Genomic DNA, 20092 nt, shown 5'->3' with positions numbered 1-20092 from the left:
TCAATGTAACTTCTGAATAATTATGATTAAAATGGTGATTTTCAACAAATATTCAATTTGTCCATATGACAGGCACATGCGGATTTGACTTATCTGGGCCAAACATTTGGTCGTCCCAGACAGTTGGACTACCGTTAATGTTGAGCCCCGGGTCTAGGACTGCAGTTGTCAGGAACAGTTTTACACTCAAGTCTCCATCAATGAACAGTTGGTAATATCAACAAAATAGACTTCATGTTAAAACTATAATGAATTTCCTGGTTACACAATTGCATTTTTTTAACCATACAGGAGACTTACAGAAGTGAGTTATTTACAATCATGCGATCTGTCATCACCCAAATGAGGATGAGTTCCCTTTTGAGGTTTCTTCCTCATGTCATCTCAGGCAGTGTGTCCTTGCCATTGTTGCCTCAGGCTTGCTCATTAGGGATATGTTAATTAATATGTTTAAAATCTGTATTTTTCTGTAAAGCTGGTTTGCAACAATATCTGTTATTAAAAGCACTATACTAGGGGTGTCACGATTCACTCACTCTTCGATTCGATACAATTATTAGTACTCGATTCGATTCTTTTCGATTCGATTCACTTTGTTGATAAACAAATAAGAAATGATGTACTTTGACTAGTTTCACTTTAATTTGAAAACTGTTACACAAAGGTAAAATTTTCAGTCAACAGTCAACATTAACTCAAAATAATGAAATGAGCAATAAGTAGGAGAGTTATACACGGTATCATACCTAAAATTTTATCAGAAATATATGGCCCTTTTCCACGACCCTTTTTCAGCTCACTTCAGCTCACTTCAGCTCACTTCAGCCCGACACGGCTCTCGTTTCGACTACCAAAGAACAGCACGACTCAGCTCGCTTCAGCCCTGCTTAGCCCCTAAAACTCGCACCGTTTTGGAGTGGGGCTGAAGCGAGCCAAAGCGAGCCGAGTGAGGCTGGGGGCGTGAGCAGACACTCCCCTGTGCACTGATTGGTGAGGAGGAGTGTCCTCACATGCCCACACACGCCCCACGAGCACGCTGGGATCTGTAAACACCGTAAACCCGGAAGAAGAAGAATTACGAAAATTTCTGAAGCCTTATGTGCCTCGCCTCATCTATACGCTCTTGCCAGTATCTGTTGGCGTTGTCGGTGACAACAAGCCACAGCACCAAGACCAGCAACACTAACGACTCCATGTTTATTGTTTACTATCCGGGTCGTGAGACTACCGCTTAAAAGATCACTGATGTCACTGTTTGCGCTGCTTAACGACATCACGTGACGTCCACCCACTTTCGCTAACTCCACCCAATGTGTCCACCCACTTCCAGCCAGCACGGTTCAGCGCGGTTGTAGTCGAAATGCAACTCCAACAGCCCCGCTCAGCTCGACTCAGCCCAACTCAGCACGGCACGGCTCAGCCCGACTCAGCCGCGTTTGTAGTGGAAAAGCGGCATAAGATATGATACTATGATTCTCCCCAACATGCTACAGTGGGGCAAAAAAGTATTTAGTCAGCCACCAATTGTGCAAGTTCTTCCACTTAAAAAGATGAGAGAGGCCTGTAATTTTCATCATAGGTACACTTCAACGATGAGAGACAGAATGGAGGGAAAGAATCCAGGAAATCACATTGTAGGATTTTTTATGAATTAATTGGTAAATTCCTCGGTAAAATAAGTATTTGGTCACCTACAAACAAGCAAGATTTCTGGCTCTCACAGACCTGTAACAACTTCTTTAAGAGGCTCCTCTGTCCTCCACTCGTTACCTGTATTAATGGCACCTGTTTGAACTCGTTATCAGTATAAAAGACACCTGTCCACAACCTCAAACAGTCACACTCCAAACTCCACTATGGCCAAGACCAAAGAGCTGTCAAAGGACACCAGAAACAAAATTGTAGACCTGCACCAGGCTGGGAAGACTGAATCTGCAATAGGTAAGCAGCTTGGTGTGAAGAAATCAACTGTGGGAGCAATTATTAGAAAACGGAAGACATACAAGACCACTGATAATCTCCCTCGATCTGGGGCTTCACGCAAGATCTCACCCCGTGGAGTCAAAATGATCACAGGAACAGTGAGCAAAAATCCCAGAACCACACAGGAGGACCTAGTGAATGACCTGCAGAGAGCTGGGACCAAAGTAACAAAGGCTACCATCAGTAACACACTACACCGCCAGGGACTCAAATCCTGCAGTGCCAGACGTGTCCCCCTGCTTAAGCCAGTACATGTCCAGGCCCATCTGAAGTTTGCTAGAGAGCATTTGGATGATCCAGAAGAGGATTGGGAGAATGTCATATGGTCAGATGAAACCAAAATTGAACTTTTTGGTAAAAACTCAACTTCTTGTGTTTGGAGGAGAAAGAATGCTGAGTTGCATCCAAAGAACACCATACCTACTGTGAAGCATGGGGGTGGAAACATCATGCTTTGGGGCTGTGTTTCTGTAAAGGGACCAGGACGACTGATCCGTGTAAAGGAAAGAATGAATGGGGCCATGTATCATGAGATTTTGAGTGAAAACCTCCTTCCATCAGCAAGGGCATTGAAGATGAAATGTGGCTGGGTCTTTCAGCATGACAATGATCCCAAACACACTGCCTGGGGAACGAAGGAGTGGCTTTGTAAGAAGCATTTTAAGGTCCTGGAGTGGCCTAGCCAGTCTCCAGATCTCAACCCCATAGAAAATCTTTGGAGGGAGTTGAAAGTCCGTGTTGCCCAGCGACAGCCCCAAAACATCACTGCTCTAGAGGAGATCTGCATGGAGGAATGGGCCAAAATACCGGCAACAGTGTGTGAAAACCTTGTGAAGACTTACAGAAAACGTTTGACCTCTGTCATTGCCAACAAAGGGTATATAACAAAGTATTGAGATGAACTTTTGTTGTTATTGACCAAATACTTATTTTTCACCATAATTTGCAATTAAATGCTTTAAAAATCAGACAATGTGATTTTCTGGATTTTTTTTTTCTCATTTTGTCTCTCATAGTTGAGGTATACCTATGATGAAAATTACAGGCCTCTCTCATCTTTTTAAGTGGGAGAACTTGCACAATTGGTGACTGACTAAATACTTTTTTGCCCCACTGTACATTAGACAAGCTAACCTCATTTATAAAAAGATACACACTTATATATGATGTGTATGTGATATATGATGTATATTCATACATTGTTACTTTACGGAAATCTTCAATAAGTTTGGTCTTTTCATGACAGCCTGTTGTAGACCTATAATGCACATGAACTGACACTCCTCACCTCAACATGTCCTTTACAATCATTTAAGCCACCATGGGCAATGCTGAAACCACTGCTCCAAACAGCACATCGCGCAAAACTGTCATTATTTTCTACCCTTATTAGACAGGGAGATTCTTTTGTGTAATCTGAGCTGAAGTGGGTTTTGTACTTTCGTTTTTTGGGGCGCGCGCTCTCTCTCTGCTATGCCGGTCGGTCCTCGAGAAAAGGGATAAAAGCCCGCCCACACTGAAAGCTGATTGGCTTATTTTGCTGAGTAACCCAATCAGGATGCTCTTTGTCTGGCATGCGCTACATGAACAGGCACACAGGCAGTGTTGCCACATTGGGTGGTTTTAATAAGTGCATTTTGGTGGGTTTTGAACATATTTTGGGATGGAAAATGTCAACAATATCTGGCAACACTACACACAGTCTCCCTCGCGCGCGCACATTCTAAGATGCGTGATGCAGACCTTAATGTTGCGCGCGCACGCTCTTGCTCGCTTATATCAATATGCAGGAGACTCCCGGAAGTTCTGGGAGACTTGGGATGTAAGGTAATTCATGAATCGAATCGAAATTGAAGTATGACGAATCGAAATCGAATCGTACTGCTACCGATTCGATTTTTGATGAACCGAACCGAATCGTGACACCCCTACACTATACAGATAAATTGACCCGATTGGACAAAACAAAACAAAAAAAACTGCACTGAATACACAACCTCCCTGGCAGACGTAATAACAATGCTGTCCAAACTTTCCTACTCCACATGAACTAAGCTATTGCATTATCAGTTATGACACGATTAGGATGACACTCTGAACAATCTACACATCTTGGAGGTGTAACTTGTTTTGTAAACAGAAGACAGCATGGCAGATGAAGAATATCAGCAAGAAGACCAATATCCTGAAAGAAGCATCAAAGCGGTGGAGATACAAATTGCTTCTGGTCATAACTTTAAGAATAAAACCACAGCGAAAACAGGATGCAGAGATTTGTGAGTTGGGCTTTTAGCCTTGAGTTAAAGTAACAGGTTTTGTTGCTGTCAGAGCTAACTGTGAAGGCCAATTTATGCTGACAACCCAGTCCTCGCAGACGGTGTCGCAGACAGTGTCTGCGTAGCCCCCCCACCTTCGCAGACGCTCTGCGCGCACCTCCCAAAAGTTGTGACCACCGCAGAAGCCTCGCAGACAGCGCCGCAGACAAGAGGGCTCTGATTGGTCCACTCTACATCCGCTGTACACGCACTTCCGCTTCCCTACTTTCCCGGTTTGGTTTGTTTTCACGACCGGCATTTTTAAAAACACGAGCGAAGATGGAGCAGCACGAACAGTGGTTGATTGAGGAAGTACGTACATCTATACGACTCCAGTTCTAGTCATTATAAAAAATAAGTTCTAGTCATTATAAGTAACCGGAGGATAAACACTCCACTAACCACACCCACCAACTACTCCTAGCGACTTCGCGCCCCCTTGCGTTGTGCCGGTGAATAACATCGCGCACGCCTATTCCCCCGCTCAACAATAAATTACAACTGTCTGCGAAAAGCTATCTGCGAAAGCCTTGTCGCAAGAGCATGCAGAGGCCTTTAGACAGAATTCTCTCTCTCTCTCTCCATGGATCAGAGGCTTAGAGCTCAATACCATACGATTCTTTTAGTAACAAGATCTCCCGGTTCAGGAAACCATGCGTAAAATAGTCACCTATGATTGCATCCATTTTACTCTGCAGAAGGGGTAATACTACTGCTGTACTAGTAAGAGGCAGCAAGGAAGGTGCTAGGGTGGTCATCGGGAAGGAAGAAGGAAGACAAGGAGACATGGTGGAGTAACAAAAAAGTGCAGGAAATTATAAAAGAGAAGAGGCGAGCAAAGAAGAATTGGGATGATCAGAGAGACGAGGAAAGCAGGTGGTTATACAGAGAGACGACACAGAAGGCAAAGAGAGCAGTAGCGAAGGCGAAAGCAGGTGCATACCAGGAGTTGTACGAAAGACTGGAGACCAAAGGAGAGAAAGACCTGTACAGACGAGCTAGGCAGAGTAACAGGGACGCGAGGGATGTACAGCAGGTAAGAGTGATGAAAGATGGAAATGGAAATGTGCTGACAAACAAAGAGTGTATTAAGAAGGTGGAAGGAGTACTTTGAGGATTTATTAAACGAGGAGAATCCAAGACAGAAAAGGTCAGATTCATTGGAGACAGCAAATCAGGAAGCAGAGTTGGTTAGTAAGGATAAGGTGAGGGCAGCCATGAAAAGAATGAAGACTGGGAAAGCAGTCAGACCAGATCGTATCCCGAATGAGGCTTAGAGATGTTTGGGTGAGACGGCTGTGGAGCTCCTAACGAGATTGTTTAATAAGATCCTAGAGAATGAGAAAATACCAAATGAATGGAGTGTGTGTGCTAGTCCCATTATACAAGAATAAGGGAGATGCACAGAGCTGCAGAGGGATAAAATTGATGAGCCACACCATGAAGCTATGGGAAAGCGTACTGGAGGTGAGATTGAGAAGAGAGGTAGCAATCTGTGAACAGCAGTATGGGTTTATGCCAGGAAGAGCACGTTGGATGCAATTTTTGCTTTAAGAATGTTCATGGAGAAGTACAGAGAAGGCCAGAGAAAGCTACATTGTGTGTTTGTAGACCTGGAGAAGGCATACGATAGAGTGCCGAGAGAGGAGTTATGGTATTGTATGAGAAAGAGTGGTGTGAATGAGAAGTATATTAGAGTGGTACAAGACATGTATGAGAACAGTGAAACAGCAGTGAGGTGTGCGGTTGGAACGACTGAATGGTTCAAGGTGAAGGTGGGACTCCATCAAGGATCTGCTTTGAGTCCTTTCTTGTTTGCCATAGTGATGGATATCTTGACGGACAAAGTGAGGCAAGAGTCACCATGGAACATGATGTTTGCAGACGATATTGTGATATGTGGTGAAAGTAGAAAGGAGGTTGAGTTGAGTTTGGAGAGATGGAGCTATGCATTGGAACAAAGAGGAATGAAGGTGAGCAGTAGCAAAACAGAATACATGTGCATCAGTGAGAATGGGGATGAGAGTGTAGTGAAGATACAAGGAGTAGACGTAAAGAAAGTTGGTGAATTCAAGTACTTGGGGTCAACTGTGCAGGAAAATGGGGTCTGCAATAGTGAGGTGAGAAAGAGAGTGCAGGCAGGGTGGAGCAGTTGGAGAAGGATTTTGGGAGTCATTTGTGATAGGAAAGTCCCAGCAAAAGTGAAGGTAAGATGTATAAGACAGTAGTGAGACCAGCTGTGATGTATGGATTGGAGACCATACCCTTAACGAAGAGACAGGAGGCAAAGTTGGAGGTGGTGGAGTTGAGGATGTTAAGGTTTGCGATGGGAGTGACAAGGTTGGACAGGATAAGGAACGAGCACATCATAGACAGCACATGTGGAGAGCTTGGGAATTTAGCTAAGAGAGATGAGACTGAGATGGTATGGGCACACCCTGAGAAGAGATGCAGAGCATGTGGGAAGGAAAATGTTGAGGATGGAGCTGCCAGGCAAATGAAAATGAGGAAGGCCAAAGAGGAGATACATGGATGTGGTGAGAGAGGACATGAAAGTGGCAGGTGTGGTAGAGAAGGATGCAGAAGACAGGGAGCAGTGGAGACGAAGGATCCACTGTGGCGACCCCTAATCGGGGGCAGCCAAAAGATGATGATGATGAATGCATCCATTTTCAATGTGTAAAACTTTCTGATTAACATACTGCAGAAGGGATGACGCTGCCTGACTGGCTAAAAAAATACAAAAAAAAAAAAATCTGCGAGAAATCAAGTCGGAATTTCAAGAAATAAAAAAAAGTTGGAACTCTGAGCAATGAAGTCGGAATTCCAAGAAATAAAATCGGAATTGAGATAAATATAGCCGTTATTGGGAGAAATAAAGTCGGAATAGCGCAATTTTGCTAAATAAATAAATAAATAACCCTGATGGATAGGGGACTTGAAGTTAAGATTATTTAAATAATTTCAACATACAACTAAAGTAGGGTGACCAGACGTCCCGGTTTTACCGGGACAGTCCCGATTTGGGGTTGTGTCCCCCGAGTCCCGACAAAAGTCTGTCGGGACACGGATATGTCCCGGTTTTCGCCACTCACGACGTTTGCGACTGAGCAGCATGGGAATCATTAGCAGAGAAATGTCTGCATTTACTATTTTGATGAATTGACAGGAATCGCAAACTTTCCTGGTTACTGCCCCCTGGCCCTGTGGCATGGGTGTTTATTTAGCCCAGGGGTGGGCAAACTTTTTGGCTCAGGGGCCACATTGACTTTTGAAATTTGCCAGGCAGGCCGTGCCAACACCAAATTCATACATATCGAACATAAACCGGAAAAGCTTTAGTGTTATTGTAAGGCCTTCACTGACAGAGATCCAAATGCAGATCAGATTGACATTTATTTTAGTTCTCAGTCAACAAAGACAGAGCAGAAAAATGCTTGCAGTTCAATAGATTGGCACTGGATCCATCCAGAAAAGTAATACATACACACACACACACACACACACACACACACACACACACGACAGTAAGAAAAGTAGCACACTTAATTCTTAAATTACATCTTTGAGCTGCCAGGATGAGTAGGATGCCAGTGTATTTGTATATTTGTATCATTTTATACATACAACTAAATTGCATATCATTAAATTGAACTAAATTACGTATCAGTACATATCATTTTTGTACATTTCACTGAACTCGTAGATTTACACCTGAGTGTTTTTTTTTTTTTAACCATCCACTTCCAGCCTACCAGTACAACCAACCACCATTAGTAGGAGAGGTACCACACCATGCCAACATGTTTGCAGTTCAACAGTTTGGGTACCACACCATGCCAACATGTTTGCAGTTCAGTGGTTTGGCACTGGATCCATCCAGCCCACAAAATCAAACAAAACGGCTCAAGAAAGCAAAAAACTCCAAACTGGTTTTCAGGTTCAAAGTCACTCACTGAAATATTTCCAGTCCTCAAAAAATCAAAACACAGGTTCCAAACAGGTTTTCATATTCCAAAAGGCCACTCATAGATCAGAATAACCTCCACAGGCAAAAGTCCAGGAACAGATACAAGCAGAAGCAAGGTCAGCTGCTCATAATACACCTATAATAGCAGACAGGGACATAAATGAGTTAATACTCACATTCACTCAGCAACCGCTGAGCTGTATTCGTCCGTGCTTGCGCTGACTGGTTGTTAGCATAATTAGCATGCTTGGAGGAAAAGTGCCGTTTGATGTTATATTCCTTTAAAACTGCAACGGTTTCTTTGCAAATAAGGCATACAGCCTTTGATCGGACTTCAGCAAAAAAAATTTATTGTCCATTCTTTATTGAACACCCTGCACTCGCTGTCCACTTTTCTTTTTTTAGGACCACTCACTGTAAAGTTTTATCCTGTGTTCTCGAGATAATCAGTGGCACGGGCGCCAGAATGACTTCCATGGCACGCGCCGCACCACTCTGCAAATGTAATCTCGCGTGAATACGACTGACTGGAAAGACGGATCTCTAGAACACCTGTCTACGTGATAACACTGACGCTTATAGTTTATAGATCTGCTCAATCGCGTTTATATGATTGTCTTCCGTGGGCCGGATTAAAAACGCCAACGGGCCGGATGTGGCCCGCGGGCCGTAGTTTGCCCACCTCTGATTTAGCCACATTAATATTCCAGACAACAGAACGGGTTGCCATGCAACAATAAAATAAACATTAACTGGCGCGAATGTTCTTTGTCTAGCAGCTAGCAGCAGTAATGCCACAGCAATTTTGCCGAAAAGAAAATGTACCTTTTCCAAAGATTTACAGGGCACCTACCCCTTCCTCCGAGAGGTGCAGAACAATGCGCACGAAGCCTACTGCACACACTAAGGTGGGGTTTACATTAGACCGTATCAGCGGATCATCAGATTAACGTTTTTAAAAACGATTAGCGTGCACACAGCAACGCCAATACATGATTCGCGTGCACACAGCAACGCCAATACACGGATACGCTAATCACATGACTAATTCGGCACGTAAGTTGAAATGTGTCTCATCGCTTCCTCCTCAGCGGCTACACTCCAAATCACTCCGCCCTGAACAGCGAGTGCCCTCTGGAGGGTGCGCACTCCGGCCCTGCGCAGCTCACAGAGTGCGCGAGTGAAGCGCACGAGCAGTGATTCGGGACTGAGCCGCTGTGCGCAAGTCACTTACCACTTGCAAGTGGAAGGATGGCAAGCCTAAAGACAATCATAACTACACGATGGGCAGTATTTGCATCAGTATTTGCAGTATTTTCATACTTTTATACTCTTTAATGAAAGGTGATACAAGGCGGAAGTCCGCGCCGTTTTTCAGCAGTCGCGTTACATGACCAACACCAGAGAATCAGGAAGGTGGCTGTCACAGTGACGTTGTCCAATGACGACGCCAGCTAGAGCTCAGCACAACGTATCCGCGTATTCTCAATGTTTACACAGCACCGGACCAGACACGATCTGGATTGAATACATGGACCCTGGCGGATTCCCGTTTTCCGGCGTTTTAATGTAAACGGACAGTGCATCCGCGAAGAAAACGAGATAGATACGGTCTAATGTAAACTTGGCCTAAGTGCTTTGTTTTTGTACTGAGTTGGGTAGCCTATGTTGCAAATGCTGTGCGCTCCTGTGGGGGCTTTCCTCAGGCTGTCGCCCCTCTCCTCCTTTATTGCTGAGAGAGGCCCTTCATATAATCTTTTTTTATTCACCTTGTTATCCCGAGATAACGACATAATTAATTCAGGATCTCGAGGAAACAATACAACTAATTCGAGATCTCGAGAAAATAAAACCGTTATTTCGAGATCTCGAGAAAACAAAACAATTACTCCGTGATCTCAAGAAAACAAAATTATTTCATGATCTCAGCTGGATCACTGTATCTCCGTCGGTAGAGACGAAGCCGGGCCAGGCTTCTGCGGAGGTGCCGCGGACTAATTTTGAAATTATCCCTTATTAAAAGACTTAATGCAATCTCTCCCTGCGTCAACCCCTGATCAAAATATTGCCTTATAAGGTGATCAATTATTCCAGACATTCTAATGACCAAAGTTCCGTCTATACAGAATGAGAAATAGCCCCAAAGTCGCATATCACAAGTCTTTTGGCGCACCTGAATGAACCATTCCTCAGCTGTTTACTCGAGATCACGGAATAATTGTTTTGTTTTCTCGAGATCTCGGAATAACGGTTTTGTTTTCTCGAGATCTCGAATTAATTGTGGTGTTTTCTCGAGATCCTGAATTAATTATGTCATTATCTCGGGATAACAAGGTGAATAAAAAAAAAGGATTATATGAAGGTCCTCTCTCGGCTTCCGTAGTATATATTCTCAAATCACTTGTCTCTTTTTTATTTCTGTTTAACATACCATTCTGACAGTTTGGCCATATTGAACAGCTTGTTGCACCTTCCATTAAAGTGTTCACTTTTGTACACATAATCTTGCTTTATTCATTCAGTTGTGGGGAATGGTTAGTAAGGTTGATTCTGACCTAGGCTATGTTGAGGTCACACATCTACTTTTTAAGTTCATGCTATAGTGCATACAATTTTAGAGATATAGCCTACATGTGCATATGCATTCTTCTTGGTGTTCTCACAAACAGGTGAAATAAATCAGTTTAAATTTGGCTTATGGACATAGCCTGGCCTATTCTCAGCCATTACAAAATCTGTTGTCTGACCATAATTTAACTGATCTGTATACCACTATGCTACTAGATAACAAAATGCCTGTTTGTTTTATTTCATGTGAGATGTTGATAAATGTGAGCTTCAACAAAATGATAAGAGCACCTCTCCGAGTGTCACGTTTACGTAAAAAAAAAAAGTGTGCGAGCACGAGCATGGTCGCGCGCAAAAGTGTCCCGGTTTCAGACTAGGGAAATCTGGTCACCCTAAACTAAAGAGGTTAGCCGAACTGCAAATCTCTCCTGAGTGGATAAATAGTGCACTACATCGAGAGTACATGGCATAATTTCATAGTGAATGTAGTTCACTTAAAAAGTGAAGTGGAGATGCATTTGGGATTCGGCCACACAGCTTCAGTTTAACTTACCTCAGTGTTTTAAAGCAGAACAAGGTTTTTAAATCCTCAGAGCCAGACACAATAACGTGCTTTTATTTTTATAAATCGAGGGGCTAAAGTTGTTCAGGCAAGCAGCGGCTTTTTCTTCTCAAATGTTTTCTGGCAGTTGGAGAGACAGCTTACTGGACGCGTTACCGCCACCACCTGGACTGGAGTGGAGTTTCAGGGTGCAGGACGCCTGTCTTCTTCTTTGGGGTTTTTCGGCAGTTGGCATCCACAATGTTGCATTACTGCAATCGACAGATTTATTTTCTATATTCTTGTCATTTCATTTTAAAGCCGTCTTTCCAGTCCAATTGTTTTTAAAAAATGTAAATAAACATTCCCCCCGTAGCAGTGTCTCCATTACCCCCTTTCCCAAATCCCAGCATGCATCTCAGCGGTGAGGCTCACGTTGCTGATAACGGTACAAAAACAAATATTGGGCAATATAATCATTTTCATTGTCCAAATATCGGATGTAAGCTGAAATGTGATCGTATTAGATTGCCTTTATTTGTCCAGTTACTGATTCCATTGTATTTTTCTTCAGCACAGAAGCTTTTAATCGATCATCTTGATATTATCGCATTGTCTTTGGCTCTGATTGACTGCACTGCATTCTGTGGTTTTCACTAATCTAATACTAGCAGGTGCCCAGTGAGAAATAAATCCTTTGATGTAGATTGTATATTAAACATTAAATGCTTTAGCCTAGGTTTGACTTTGACATGGCATGCTTGCGGCTCAGCAACAGTCATCTTAGCTACTAGCTGCTTGTACATTTGACTCTAATTTAATACCTTTTACCTCTTCTGCTTCCAGTGCAACCAGGAACATTCAACATTGATTCCAGTGGTCCACGGTGGTGAATAAAATATTTGGAAAGTATTACTGATGATTCACTTCATGAACTGAAGTGATCTCATCTATTTGTATGGGTGTAAAGCAGACCAGAATTCAGACATTTATTTTCAGATACTATTACACCTGTCACCCCACTGACATCAGATGTTTATCAGTCTGCTGGTCTGACAAAGAAATGTTCAAATAAATTTCATCACTGACATTCACGGAACAGACGGGTGAAAGTTATACTGTCAGTCAGTGGAGTCTGCAGAATTCAGTGGCAGTGCAGTCAGTTAGAGCCAAAGACAATGCGATAATATAAGAATGACCGACGAAAAGCTTCTGTGCTGATGAAAAATACCATGGAACCAGTAACTAGACAAATAAAGGCCATCTAACAGGCTTGTAGTACTCAAGTCCAGGACTCGGGCTCGAGTCCGTCTCGTACCCTAATTTTAAGGACTTGTGATTCGACTCGGACTTGGACTCGTAAATTGGAGATGAGGACTCAGATTTTTTCTTTATTTTTTGTAACATGCGCCTTGGCGCATGCATCAGATAGACTCTCAAGTGCACTCTGGACAGCGCACGTGCGCCAAGTGGACTCTCGCACGTGCCGTAAACAACTTGCACCTGCACAGGATTAAGGTGCAATCAGTGCGCCTCTTTAAAAACTGTGAAAACGCACTTACTTTGCGAAGTGTTGAGTTGCGTTGCTGACACATTACTGAGCCTTATTTCCTGTTTCTCAACTTTGATTCTGCCTAGTCTACAATAGCCTGTTTGTACTTCGCTCGACCTATTGCCTGTTTCACTGTTTTACGATTTTGCCTGCCGTTCTGGGGGTAGGTTTCCCAATAACTTTGCCCTTTAGGGCTAAAGAGTGAGTTGAGAGACTCTCTTCAGCAACAAACCTTGTATCTGTACATGGTTTTCCCAAACTTATTTGTCAGAAGAAGTCTTAATAGCAACATTATGAAGAGCTTCTTTGCAATGCGCATCCCTGATATAGGTATTCATAACTGCTAAGTCCAGTCAAGGAGGTCATATGGTGTTCATATGGTTACCAAAAAAACAATGAAATATAAAGTGTTTAAAATATGTTAAAATACTGTATTGTCATTAAGCATTCAGCACGTGGAAGTGTCGATGTTGCTCCAGGGTGTGGCCAAAACACTGCAGGATGGCTCACCTCAGGTTGGCATAGTTGAGCCAGTTGTTGACGTGGAGTTGTTGGATGGCAAGCTAGGCCTCTCCAGTCAGAAGCGGCAGTCAGTGAGCTGCTCGTTTCTTGATCAGCCGTCCCCACGCCTCCGTGGCTTGCTTGAACAGTGTGAGGAAGGCCTCCTAGTTGTCATGAGGACCCATCTTCACGAGGCTAACATGGGGGGGGTCCACAGCACGGGCAATTGCTCTAAGACAACGAGGGAGGCTCAGCCTCCTCTAAAAATGACGAACATCGTGTAGGATGAATTGCACTAGGCTTATGTTATAGCCGACCTTATAACATTGCTATTTCAGATCCAGAATCATAGAAATATATGTGCTCAACCCAGCTACAGTGCGAAATCATTCCGTTATAACCTTCCCCAGTTCGCCTAATGTGTGCGTGAGTTTTTCCCCCTCGTGACAACGCGATGCAGCCCAGCCTCAGTGGACTTCAATGGCATTTGGGAGCTATGCGCTTTTCAGTCTCAAAATGCAAGACGATTATTGGACAAATACTGCAAAAATGCCCACCCACGGAGTCTCACAGACTCCCAGCCTCAGTGGACTTCAATGGCATTTGGGAGCTATGCGCTTTTCAATCTCAAAATGCAAGATGGTTATTGGACAAATACTGTGAAAACGCCCGCCCACCGGACTCCCAGCCTCACAGTGGGAGGGACATGGCAGTTTCCGCGAGGAGACTGGTGATTGGTGAAAGCGGACGGATATTTTCTTTGATTGACAGCTCGTTTCAAATATAGACAGGCAGCGGTGAATCTCAGTTCAGTCCCATGCAGATTCGCAAGTGCTGTGGTGTATTGTAAGAGATCAGTTTACATTTTGATTTCATTCATTACATATGGTTTCTACCAGCTTATTTAGTTTGTATATATTTTCATTGTAAATAAAGTGTAAATATAGTGTTGTCAAGTTTGCTATCTTAGTTCCAGAAATTTCGTTTATTTGAGTGACTGAACTTGAACTTGAGGGGGCTAGTCAGCTAGCAAGAAAGCTGCGCAGAGATGCCAAGCATTGCTGATTTAATTTTGGCGAAGCCATTTGCCAGTCTTCCTTTCAAGGAAAAAATTAAAATTAAAGAGCAGGGTAGACCAACGCCTCAAATTGACTTGGTGAAAAAGGTAGGGAATAATACTCGTTCCTTTCAGCTCTCCTGGTACGAGAAAGTGAATTGGCTAACAGCAAGTGACCCACATCAACAACAGTAAATAGGCTACTTTAGTAATATGTCATGGATGGACCAAAAATATAGAATCTATTTAAAATGTTTATGCTGAGTATATTATATTGGAATATATATTTTTCTGGATATGAATTAAACACAGCTACAATTTGGAAAACATTTTTAAACAAAAACAAAGCCGAGAACATTTCACACTACAGACCTGGATTAAAAGTGAAGGGTTATCAAAATTGTCAATAAAACATTTGTCAGTCAAAATAAAGGCCAATTTATGCTGACAACGCAGTCCTCGCAGACGGTGTCGCAGATAGCGTCTGTGTAGCCCCCCCACTTTCGCAGACGCTCTGCGCACACCTCCCAAAAATTGTGACCACTGCAGAAGCCTTGCAGACAGCATCGCAGACAAGAGGGCTCTGATTGGTCCACTCTACATCCGCTGTACACGCACTTCCGCTTCCCTACTTTCCCGGTTTGGTTTGTTTTCATGACCGCCATTTTTAAAAACACAAGCAAAGATGGAGCAGCACGAAGAGCGGTTGATCGAGGAAGTGAGGAAGTACGTACATCTATACGACTCCAGTTCTAGTCATTATAAGTAACCGGAGGATAAACACTCCACTAACCACACCCACCAACTACTCCTAGCGATTTCGCGACTTCGTGCCCCATTGCGTTGTAGCGGTGAATAACATCGCGCACGCCTATTACTCCCCGCTCAACGATAAATTACAACGGTCTGTGAAAGCCTTGTCGCAAGAGCATGCAGAGGCCTTAAGTAAAATATAGGGAAAGTGTCATTGAATGAAATGTGTGGCACCCAGCTCTATGTTTGGCTCCCCAAGGTCAGTGCTTGTGCCTATTCCAGAACACTCTGCTGTTACTGCTGAGGTTCCTGACAAAGAGCTGCTTTCAATAATGATCAATTTTTAAACAACATGCCACATGCCACAATTTTAAAATATAAAATGTTAAAATATACCCCCCAACACCACCATCATGTATATTGGACAGTAGGCTAATGGGCCAAAAGAACCTGTTATTTCACAGTTTGTGACCCTGCCAACAATCAGCCAGATCAGAGGCAAGAGTATGGGCAAAATTGATGTGTTTTTTCTTTTTTCTTTTAAAATCTGGAAATATCGTAACCGACCAGCCTCCCCTGTTTGAAAGACTACCAGCTGCCACTGGTCCACAGACACAGCGTCCGAAGGCCCCAGCGATGCAAGCAGGTGCCAGAAGGCCTCTTGATCCCTGTGCTGAGCCTGCAGCAAGGCCTTGAAGTGCTGCTCCTGGTCCTTGTGCAGGGTGATCAGTGCTTGGTGCTAGCTTTGCTGGGCAGCACCGGGGGCATGGATGGGGTTCTTGAAGGGGAAGGATAGATAATTCTTTAATGACCACACTGCAAGCAGGTGGAATTTGTTTTCAGTACGGCATGGTACAGGTTCCAACATATAACATAAGGACTAGGGACACAACCTAAGACAACATGAATATCATACATACAAATAGACACAGACAATTCCAACATCAAACAATTTTCAGTCCATGATCAATGTTTATCTGCAAGAGTTCAAAAGTTGTATGGCAGTAGGGATAAAACTATTTTTAAAGCATGTTGTTTTGGTGGCAATTGATCTGTAGCGCCTTCCAGAGGGCAGAAGCTGAAATGCATAGTGTGCAGGGTGAGTGGGGTCTGAGACAATTTTGTGGGCTCTGCATACTGTTCTTTTGTGATGTAGTGATTCCAAGGATGGAAGGGGAGAGCCAATGATTTTTGAGGCTCTGTTGATTATGTGCTGCAGTTTCTTCCGGGAGAGTTTGTCAAGACTACTGAACCAGACTGTGATAGATGAGGAGAGAATGCTTTCAACAATGGCTGTGTAGAAACGGACCAGGAGATGAGGTTTCACTCTGAATTTCTTAAGCTGTCGGAGATAGAAGAGTCTTTGCCGAGCTTTTTTATAGATATGGTCTGCATTTATTTTCCATTTGAGATCATTGCTGATATAAGTGCCGAGGAGTTTGAATGAGTCAGTGATGGAGATGGGTTCACCTTGAATGTACACAGGAGTTTTGGGAGATGGCTGGCATCTAAAATCGACAATGAGCTCTTTTGTTTTTGATGTGTCAAGTAGTAGGCTATGGTCTGTGCACCAGGTCACTGCTTGATTGATCTGTGCATGGTATTCAGATTCTTGGTTGTTGGTAATGAGTCCTATGATAGTTGTGTCGTCTGCATATTTGTACATGTTGACAGATCTATGGTGTGTTTTGAGCTGGTTAGTATAGAGGGAGAAAAGCCATGGAGAAAGAACGCAACCTTGTGGAGCGCCTGTACTGAGGGACGGGGGGAAGATATGTTGTTGCTGATTTTCACCCTCTGTTGCCTGTTGTGAAGGAAGCTGTGGATCCAGTGGCAGATGCATGGGTTGATTTTCATATCCAGTAATGTGTCAAGCAGTATGGCTGGTTTTATGGTATTAAAGGCAGAGCTAAAATCCATGAATAGTAGTCGTGCGTATGTGTTGGCAGACTCCAGATGGTTCAATATGTGGTAAATTGCCAGGTTTACGGTGTCCTCGACTGATCAGTTAGCTGTATAAGCAAATTGATATGGGTCCATGAGGGGTGAAGTGACAGTTTTTAGATGTTTGAGAATGATGCGCTCGAATGACTTCATCACTGCTGATGTCAAGGCGATGGGTCTGTAGTCATTGAGGCAAGAGATGGTGTTGGTTTTAGGAACTGGGATGATGATGGATTCTTTGAAACACTTTGGTACTGAGCTTTGGCAGAGTGAGGTGTTAAAGATGTTGGTGAAGACCCCGGCCAGTTCTCCAGCACATTGGTGGAGGACAGCATGGCTAATGTTGTCAGGGCCAGCAGCTTTATTTCTCTTCAGTCCCCTGAAAGTGCTCCTCACCTCCTCCTCCTGAATGGTAAATGGAGGGGGAGGAAGAGGATCGGGGGGAGATGGTGGTGAAGTTGGGGCCTGCTCAAATCTTCTGTAGAAGTGGTTGAGGTTGTCTGAAAGCTGGTTGTCAGTGTCCAGTATGGTGGAGGGTTCCTTTTTGTAGTTTGTCATATTTTGTAGTTTTTTCCAGATGAAGCGTATGTCAGTGGTGGTGATTTGTTTTTCTAGTTTGGAGGCATAGTTGGATTTTGCCCTCCTGATTGCTGCTCTGAGTTTGTATTTGGCACTCTTATATTGTTCATTATTTCCTGACAGATATGCAGAGTTCTTCTCTCTCCTTAGTTCTTTTATGTCCTTGCTGAACCATGGTTTGTTATTATTATAGTGTTTCATTTTTTTTGAACGGTATGCATAAGTCCACGCAGTACGCGATGTATGACGTCACCACGTCGGTGACGTTGTGGAGGTCACCTGCAGCATGAAAAACTTCCCAGTCTGTGCACGCAAAACAGCCCCGAAGTTTTTCAATTGCCTCCGAGGACCAGCACCTAGTTGGCCTGGTCGGTGTTTTAGAGAACTTAACTTTCTGTCTGTACTGGGGAATTAGCAGAAGCATTGCATGGTCGGACTTTCCAAGCGGAGCTCTCGGAAAAGCACGGTAAGCCTCTTTAATGGTGGTATAGCAGTGGTCCAGCATATTGCTTCCTCTGCTTGGGCAAGTAACCTGCTGATGGTAACCCGGGAGCTCAGATGAGAGGTTAGTCTGGTTAAAGTCCCCTAGGACAATAACTGCTGCATCCAAATGTTTACTTTCCACTGAGGAGATGTAGTTGGCTAACTCAGCTGTGATGGTGATAACGTTAGCCTCAGGTGAGATGTAAACACAGATGATAATAACTGATGCAAATTCCCGTGGGAGGAATGATGGTCTGCATTTCACAGTTAGATATTCCAGGTGAGGGGAACATGCATGTGAGAGTTCTGTAGAGTTAGTGCACCAGCGTTCATTGATCATTATGCAGACACCACCACCTTTTGACTTGTGCGATAGTTCAGATGATCTGTCAGCACGATATAACGTGAAACCTGGAGGTGTTACCGCTTGATCAGGAACTGAGTGATCGAGCCAGGTCTCTGTCAGGCAGATGGCAGAGCAGTCGCTGTAGTCCTTGTTGGTTTGTATCATGAGTTGCAGTTCATCCATTTTATGATGGAGAGATCTGACATTGGATAGCAGGAGAGCCGGGAGCGGTGGTCGGTACGGGCATCTCCTAAACCTGGCACAGGTGCCTGAGCGGCACCCTTGTTTGGGCGGCAGCTGTGGTGTTGAGCGCCTTGCGATGTTCAAATCCCGAAGTTTCTCCTCTAGTTGGAATGACAGTGGGTCCAAGTCAGAATAACAGGAAGAAGTGAGGTGTAGTAATTCAGCCCGGGTATAACGGATGACACACGACACTTTGCAAACAAATAACGCGGACATAAGACAGACTGACAGGAACACTGCTTGTACTGTGGCAAGCCTCACGGCCGCCATATTGCCTAGTCCATGAGGACTCCATGAAAGCAGTTCCCTTCAGTGCTCCTGGGTTTTGGCACCAGTGTAACAGTCCCAGAGAGCAGGTGGAACACTAAAGCGTCAACAGGCGGGCAGTGAAGGTAAATTCAGTGGCTTTTATTTTCACTGTAGCTTTTCAGCTTGCAGTTATGTGTCACTTTGCGCACACACACACCCTCCTAGAGATGGTGTCTCAGAAATACTGGTGGTGGTGACACCATTAAAGCACTGACCCCAATAATGGGTGAAATGTTTTTTTTCTTTTTTTTGCTCAATGTCTTTTTCTGATATTTAAAATGGTACAAAATGCAATGAATCACAAATTGACTAAGCACAGTATAATACACCCCCCCCCCGAACGTCCTGCTCCAACAGAGCCCTATCCCCACTGTACCAGAAATAACACAGATAAATACAAAGATAAAGGTAAAAAAAATATTATATATACTCATATATATTGAATATATATCGACTGTGGTGGGTCTCATCAACAATGGTGATGAGACAATGTACAGGAGTGAGGTGAGCCACTTGGCCATGTGGTGCAAGGACAACAATCTCCGCCTGAACGTGGAGAAGACGAAGGAGATTGTTGTGGACTTCAGGAGAGCTCACACCCAGCATGCTCCACTATCTATCGATGGTGCTGCAGTGGAGAGGGTGAGCAGCACCAAGTTTCTGAGTGTGCACATCTCTGAAGACCTGTCCTGGAGCAACAACACCGCATCACTGGCCAAAAAAGCCCAACAGTGTCTGTACCATACTTCCTCCGCAAACTGAGGAGAGCAAGAGTCCCGGCCCCCATCATGCACACATTCTACAGAGACACCATCGAGAACATCTTGACCAGCTGCATCACCGTGTGGTACAGTGCCTGCACCATGTCCTGCTGCAAAACTCTGCAGCGCATCGTGAGAGCAGCTGAGAGGATCATTGGTGTCTCTCTCCCTTCTCTAATGGATATCT

General features: G+C 43.9%; 1 protein-coding gene across 4 annotated transcripts in view; it reads right to left on the bottom strand.

Moving 5' to 3' along the window:
* LOC132894117 (zinc finger protein 271-like) overlaps positions 1–20092 on the bottom strand; it is a 269182-nt gene that overhangs the window by 68657 nt on the left and 180433 nt on the right. For 3 of the 4 annotated variants that reach the window (XM_060933444.1, XM_060933446.1, XM_060933445.1), the window contains exon 1: positions 11390–11514. Coding sequence is in view for 1 of the 4 variants with exons in the window: in XM_060933443.1 (XP_060789426.1) it covers positions 1278–1287 (10 nt within the window). In the remaining 3 variants the exon portion in view is untranslated. Of the gene's footprint in view, positions 1–1277; positions 1288–11389; positions 11515–20092 lie in introns of those variants that run through there. The other variant, XM_060933443.1, reaches the window with a different exon arrangement.

The sequence above is a fragment of the Neoarius graeffei genome, chromosome 11 (genome assembly GCF_027579695.1).
Source record: "Neoarius graeffei isolate fNeoGra1 chromosome 11, fNeoGra1.pri, whole genome shotgun sequence".
Taxonomy (NCBI): domain Eukaryota; kingdom Metazoa; phylum Chordata; class Actinopteri; order Siluriformes; family Ariidae; genus Neoarius; species Neoarius graeffei.
The sequence above is the reverse complement of the archived record's forward strand: the minus strand, read 5'-3'. Positions and strand labels throughout refer to the sequence as shown.